The 7,472-nt window shown below is 46.5% G+C and overlaps 1 protein-coding gene across 1 annotated transcript; it reads right to left on the bottom strand.

Moving 5' to 3' along the window:
* Positions 1–4,583: 4,583 nt before the first annotated feature.
* On the bottom strand, positions 4,584–7,246 carry LOC142366685 (retrovirus-related Pol polyprotein from type-1 retrotransposable element R2). The gene is made up of 2 exons (XM_075448641.1): positions 7,155–7,246; positions 4,584–7,098 (listed from the first exon to the last, which is right to left on the bottom strand). Exons 1-2 carry the CDS (start codon positions 7,244–7,246, stop codon positions 4,584–4,586), a joined length of 2,607 nt encoding a protein of 868 aa, XP_075304756.1.
* Positions 7,247–7,472: the final 226 nt, after the last annotated feature.

Below are 7,472 nucleotides of genomic sequence, written 5' to 3'. Positions count from 1 at the left end.
AATTAACCTTGTTTCTGTAAACAACCCAACCCTCAAGTGGTAGTTTTTCTTTTCACAGTGAGCAGCACATTTGCGAGCTTGCTCCCAAAAGAAGAACCGCATGCACCATTTGTGTTTACAATATTAAAAGCCCGGACCTGTTGGTGACACATAAAGGGAGATGCACGATTATAACCCTCACATCAGAGGAGTCATCAGTACAGGCTGACAACCTATAGGGCTCTAACGCTATCTGTTACTCGCACTGTCCCACTTCTCTTCTGTGCTCCTGTACGTAATTACAGTGGTTAATCTTCTGGTTCTCCCGTCTCCTGCCCACTCTCTGCCTCCCTTATTAGCACCTCGTTGCCCACCTGAGATTTTTGTCTTCTTCGCGTCCAATTTTTCCTTTTGTAGCAGCTCAGTAGTCCAATCAGAGTTGCCATTGTTTATTGTGATAAGTTGGGATAATGAACAAATGACCTGCCACCTGGAGCACTTAGAGCCTTGTGTTAAACTTGGGTTATAAAAACCTCTTCCAGCTCTATTGATTTACTGGCAACATTTGATTGTACCCACGGGGCAGGGGGCCTGCAAGGCTGCACAGAGCTCTTACTGTTTTACAGTCCTTATTACACCAAACAAATAAATCTCCTGACCATTAATTCAGTGCCTGTGCCCTCACTCTCCAGACTGATGGACCAAAAATCAGAGCAAATTTAGGCAGCTTGGTGGACCCGGCCAGATAACGAAGTAGTTAAGAGGTAATGTCTCTTTTCCATGTGCTCCATTCTTTATTGGATTAGCAGACCGCAGACAATTTTGAATGTTCTCGGAAGACTTTATGACCGCTCAGGACAAATACATGAGGAAATAATTTGAGTTAAGCTATCCTGTTTTGCAAACAAGAGTCGTTATTTCAATATCCTGTGAGGCTCTTTACAATGCCCCTGCTGGGATTTTTTTAAGCTGCTTCTCCCCTACATACAGAACAGGAAAATGGTACCTCCCAGTTAACAGAGGTAAGCTGCTGGGACAGTCAGGGCAGGCTGATTTTTACAACTGAAGGCAACCGTAAAAACTGAGGGAGCTCAACAAATAAGACCGAGGAGTGTTACCAAAAGCTGAGTTAGCGATACATTCAGCATGGATGGACATTTGAGAATGAGGCAAGCCACTAGTAAAAAAAATTATGAGGGACTGTCCAGTGCAACCTGCTCCAACAATTAATTAATCTAACCTTAAGGTTTGTTGGCGCAGCTTGCTTATAGAACAAGATGAATATCTTGCCTCATCTGCACTGGAAATAAAAAGCTGTGGACAGCAGTGTTTATTTATGGGATGGATGCTTGTGTGCGTTCAAACTCTTTCACCCTTCTTTCCCAGCTTTCACACACACGCACACACGTTCATACATACCTCAACACAACCCCTTTAGACCTCAACATTAGAGTATACAAAACCATGCCAGGATGATGAACAAACTGCCTGCAACACGACTAGATGAAAGACTCCCTGATTAGTTCTTGCCAGTGTGTTTACCATAGTTTGAATCACTACCATAGCCCCTGATTGTAGACTTATGTAACGCAGGTTCAAATGCACTTTCCATCCAGCCCACTAGTTTCTCAAAGGCATAATTGTCAACATATGTGAAACATGCACACATGCCGCGGCTTTACAAACATAACGGATACGCACACACCAATCACAATCCTCAGAGTGATATCACCCTCGAACCAAAGGCCATGCGTACCTCAAAGATCGGCTTAGATCAAATAGCTTGGGTATTATGCACAAACTGGAACACATTTACACACTTAAACAATTTCACATACATGTGCACATGTGACATTGTGAATTGACATTGTGCATCTTTCACTAAGACATTCAACTATGATGTCTATGTCATCTGGCAGCAGAAAAAATATGCTGCTTATCAGGCAGGACCCACGGGTCACAACCTGACGGTAGCTTTGAATACTTTAGCTGTGCGGGATATACAGAGCATGAGACTTTGTCTCTGATGAGTACAGTAGATGGTGGATCATAGATACCTCTGACTCCAACTGTCAGACCCTACAGACCCTTTTCCCTTCTAGCAAAACACACCATGTAAATATTCATACACATAGATGAGGGTAGTTGTAATGACTCAAACTCAAATGCAAACATTTACAGACTTCCTAATCCATTCAAACCTTTAAGAAACACAAGAGATCAAAGGTAGCTCCTCTCACTCTCAACACACCATTTGGGGCCGTTATGATGCCTTGGCAAGGCACTTTAGATGCTGGATAAAAGACAAGACCACCAGACAGCTAGCCGGTTAATCTGCATCACATTCTGTTAATCTGACGTGCCGTGCTGAATAATAAAGATGTACACTATCAAAAAGGGAGACATCACACGGGACACAATGAATCACCTTCCGTCTGTTGGGAGGACATGGCATGCCTGTTATCAGTGTGACTTCTAATGAGTTACACACAGGTGAGAGCACATTTAACAGGCATGTGCGTGTGGAATTGTGGTGACGCGAGATTTACCAGGAACATACAGTATTTTTGACTTAAGCAGCATTAGCACTCGCAGTGAGTTCAGGGTTCATTCATTCGTCTTTTCTTTCAAGGGTAACTTTTAGTCGATATGTACGTTCGTGTATGTGCATGTTTTGGTTCTTTATGTAGCTCTCAATCTCCCAACAATCTAATCACCAATCTAGGGCAATATAACTCATGAATGATGAATGAAAGCTTGCCGCTATTACAAAATACCTCATCTTGTCGGCTGTAATAGCAGTAAATGACTTTCCACTCTGAGACGGTTGTCTCAGTGATTAAAATCTGCTCTTTCTAGAGTCGTAATTAAAATAAAATGCACACTTTATTGTTTATTTATTGATCATTGTGAATTGTGATTCTTTCTAAGCTCAGCTAGAAAATATCATCATTATAATATGACATTTTATAGTCCAACCTTAAAATGGCAGCCTTTTGTAAAGTTCTCGCTGAACAGCAGACAACAACGTATCTACATCCGAGACCCATTTTCATACATTGCTTTTTATCATGGCACGCCTCCCCCCATTGGCCCCCATTTCATTCAATTTCCTTCTGGGAGTAGGGCCCAGCTTTACCTTTCAACCACAACACGCTACCTGTCACAGCACAGAACACACACCCACTCATCCCAGTGCGTAGTGCAAGAGGCATGTGACATCTGTTCTCTCTCTGGTGGGTTCCTCATGTCCTCGACCTCATCCACATCGCTTCTGAGCTCCTGGGAGCAAGCAGGGGGGGCCACTGCATGACAAGGGGACATAGTAGAGAAAAAGGGGATGATAAGGGGATATTGTGTGTGTATATTGGTGAGGTGGGTGGGGTTATAGAGAGAGTGCAGCCAACCACAACATCAGTCAAAACTGCCACCACCCCTCCTCCCACAATCACTAACTCTTCCCTCTATCACCTTGACCAGAGTCGGGTGCTTTTTGACAGCATAGGTCCTTGTTGTTGCCATCTGTGCTGACACATGGTGCCAATGTACAGAATGTAGAATACAAAAAAGGTTGGAAAGACATATTTGCTATACTGTGCATGACCAGTGAGAAGCAGAAATATAGTTCAACTTCCTCAGTGCTAAAACATGGCAAATGTGTGATACATGGCAAAATAAATAGCTTTGCAGAGTTTGGCAGATGTTAGAGAAGTGGGGGCACTACAAGTCAAACTACAAACAGCAGCGGGAAAGTAAATTCACACTCCCAAGCAACTGGAGCAGCAGTGCCCTTGAGCAGTGTAACTGCTTGAGTCATACTGCTTAGCAGCGAGCAGTTACAGTACCATTATGGCTTGCCACTTAAGCCAAAGTCGAGTTGCTTTAAGCAGCAGTTCTGGAAATACCTGGAAAATGTAGAGCTTCGACAGTAAAAATGGCCATTGTCTCAAATATTATTTTCTGCTCTTCAAACATGCGTTGGACACAACTTAGATGGCTACAGTCGCCTCAGAGCACCAAAACTGTTCTTATTTCTACTAAAACAAGCCCAAACTAAACATTTTTCTTTCCCTTGAACAGGAGTTGGCAGTATTAGTGTCGGGTGGGGTAACAGGCATGGTATGACAGATCAAGGTTGCAATAACTGTCCGAAATGTATAATTACCATAAAAATTGAAAGAGTGAACCTTTTAGCAAGTAGTTGCTTATTGACACATCCAGAAGACTACTTTATTAATATGGATGTGTATTTCTCCCTTTTAAGACCATTCAATATGCATCTACATACATGGGCTAAGTTTTTAAACAGTTATTAATACAGCTTAAGCCTGTGCTGTATGAGTGTTGAGGGGTTCACATTAAATCCAACTGCTTTCATCACTGGTGTAGTAGTGGTGCGGACTCATGTGACACTTCTCTGTGCACCAAGATAGAAATGTTGTTTTGCCTCAGAGTAAGATCTGCACTGTAAAGAATTTCCCTGTAAAATAACAGTATAATACTGGCAGCAGGGACACCAGTATTTTACTGTTATTTTACAGTGCAACTACTGTTATTTATTTTAACAGTATATTACCGTTGGGAGGGCGGCGCCCTAGCGCCCTCTATTGGCCAGCCGCTGCTGCAAAGTAAAGCATAACTTTATGCCATAAGTCTGCCTCCTCCCAACGGGTCCATGCCCCCTGCTGACACATCCCTACAGCCCTACTGCAGCGGACTTCCTCCACCCCTGGCCGGACCTCCTCCTGGATCAGCTGACGCCTCTCCTTCCCCTTGACCTTGTTGTAGGAAGGCCTAGGGTTGCTCCCTAGTCCTGCCCGCCCGGTTGCCACTGTTCCCACCAGCTCGCTGTGCCGCAAGCGGGACTCGGCCTGGTTTACTGCCTCTTGAGCACACCACTTCCTGCCGGTCCTCACTTCTATGCCAGCCGAGGAGACTTTGATGTCACTGGAGTCCCTATACAGCAGCACCTCTCTTGCTCGGGTAACCATGAACTCCTCTGTCAGACTGCTGAAGGGTAGTTTAAGTTTGTTGTTCCTCCCGTACAAGGCGATGCTGCTAAGGCTTCGTGGTAGGCCCAACCACTTCCGCAGGAAAGAGCTGACCTTCCTCTCGAAGCACTCGACGGTAGTAATTGGCACATTGTAGACCAGCAGTGGCCAGAGGAGTCGAGGCAGGATACCATGCTGGTAAAGCCAGACTTTAAACTTGCCTGGTAACCCTGACTTGTCCACTGCCCTCAGCCAGGTTCCCAACTCCTCTGATGTTGCTTGGAGTGCTGCAGTGTCCCTCAAGGTGCAGTCATAGATCTTGCCCAGGCTCTTGACTGGCTTCTCTCCCACAGATGGAATCTGGGTGTCTTCTATTGAGAAGCGGTACTTCTCTGACACCTTCCCCTTTTTCACCACCAGGGACCTGGACTTGGCTGGCTTGAAGTTCATCCGGGCCCAGCGGATGAGATGCTCCAGGCCTTGGAGGATCCATCTACAGCCCGGGACAGATGTTGTCGTCACCGTCAGATCATCCATAAATGCTCTGATGGGGGGCTGTCGCATACCGGAGTTGGTGAGTGGTCCTCTACACTCCACCTCTGCTGACTTCACCAGCATGTTCATGGCCAAGGAAAACAATACCACAGAAATGGTACATCCTGTGATAATGCCTTTCTCAAGCCGATGAAATGCAGATGTTACTGTTCCAGAAGTGACTCTCAAACTGAAGCAGCTGTAATAGTCGAGTATGAGGTCCTTGATCTTGCCTGGAACGTGGTGTCGGTCAAGCGAGGTTTCCACCAGCTTGTGTGGCATGGACCCGTAGGCGTTGGCAAGGTCGAGCCAAAGGACTGCCAGGTCTCCTTTGCCGTCCCGTGCCTCCCGGATCAGCTGGGTGACAACTCCTGTATGTTCGATGCATCCTGGGACCTTTGGGACGCCTCCCTTTTGCACACAGGTGTCTATATACGTGTTCCTCAGGAGGAACTCCATCAAGCGCCGGGCAACAATACTGAAGAATATCTTGCCCTCAACGCTGAGGAGTGAGATGATCCTGAATTGCTCGATGGTGATTGAGCTCTCCTCCTTTGGAATCCAGACCCCCTCTGCGTGTCTCCACTGCTGTGCCACCTTTCCCCTTCTCCAGATGACCCTGAGGATTGTCCATAGTCGCTTCAAGAGTCTGGGGCATCTCTTGTAAACCACATATGGCACTCCGCTGGGGCCTGGTGTTGAATTTGATCTCGCTGCCTTGATAACCTCCTCAACTTCTTTCAAAGTTGGCTCCTTGATGTTAAATGCCGAGGTGGGTGCTGGCGTGGTTATCAAGGTTCTGCATGGCCCAAGATCTTCCTTTCTTGCGTTGTCACTGTAGGTGGCATTGAGGTAGTTGTTGACCTCATCTTCAGTGCAGGCAAGGTGGCCACTTCTTTTCTGACCAAGGATCTTCTTGGTGAACCCAAAGGGATTTGCAATGAAGGCTGCACGTCTCCTGGCTCTCTCTCTACCCCTCCTCCTATGCCACTCTGCTCGACGGAGGGTGATGAGCCTTTTCCTCAGTATGCTCCGGAGCTCTGCCAGCCCGGCTTTCTCCTCCTCCCTTGCCACCTTAAACTGACGCCCAAGCAGTCTAAGCTCCTGCCGCAGCTGGCTGATCTTTAACTGCCGCCTGTTTGGCTCCCCTGAGCATCTGGCTGGCTGTTGCTCCTTTATGCCAAACCTTTCAGCCCCGATGTTGATGATCATCGCAGACATTGACAGCAATTTCTGGTCTGCATCTCCCCTTGCAGTAGCATCAAGGACTTGGTCCAGATCTTCATCAAACTGGAGCCATTCTCTTTCTTTGCTGGCAGCAGGCCACATAACCCAACGGTGTTCGAAATGCTTGAAACGAGGGAGGACTTGTGGGGCGTGGAGGGTCTGGGCGCTGTGGGTTGACTCCTGGCCGGGCTCCTCCTGCGTCTCACTAGGCACTGGACCTGTGCGTTGCACCACCTGCGTCCCCGTCAAACATTTCATTTTGGTCTGGTGGATCTTCAGACCATGCGGGTTCTTGCAGACCTTGCCACATAGACACACTGCACTCGTAGTCGTTTTTCCGTTCCGGTTCTTTGCCTGTTTGTCAGTCCTGTTGGGTATACTTCATTAGGGTTTTTCGTAGCGTATTTGTGGGTGCACCCTCACGGGAGCTGCAGTTCGGGTTGCTGGCCCTCTCTGCCCCGGTTACTGTCTTTCCAGTTGTCAGCTGTCTCTCCAGCAGTCGCCATACTGTTCATGTTCACTCTCAGCCTAACATGACCTCGTCATTGCAACACGAAGAAAAAGAAAAGAAAAAAGAAAAATGATGACCTCTGCATGATAAAATATTTGATGCACTGTCCAATCCTGACAAATACTCCATGTGTTCCATGGCTCTCTGTCACTGCAGCAGGAATGTCTGAATGAAGCTAAGAGCAACATTAATATAATCTCCAGTTTAATATTACATAGCACATGTTTAAT

Source organism: Odontesthes bonariensis, chromosome 17 (genome assembly GCF_027942865.1).
Source record: "Odontesthes bonariensis isolate fOdoBon6 chromosome 17, fOdoBon6.hap1, whole genome shotgun sequence".
In the NCBI taxonomy this organism is placed as follows: Eukaryota; Metazoa; Chordata; class Actinopteri; order Atheriniformes; family Atherinopsidae; genus Odontesthes; species Odontesthes bonariensis.
Note: the sequence above shows the minus strand (reverse complement) of the source record. Positions and strands in the feature narration are given on the sequence as shown.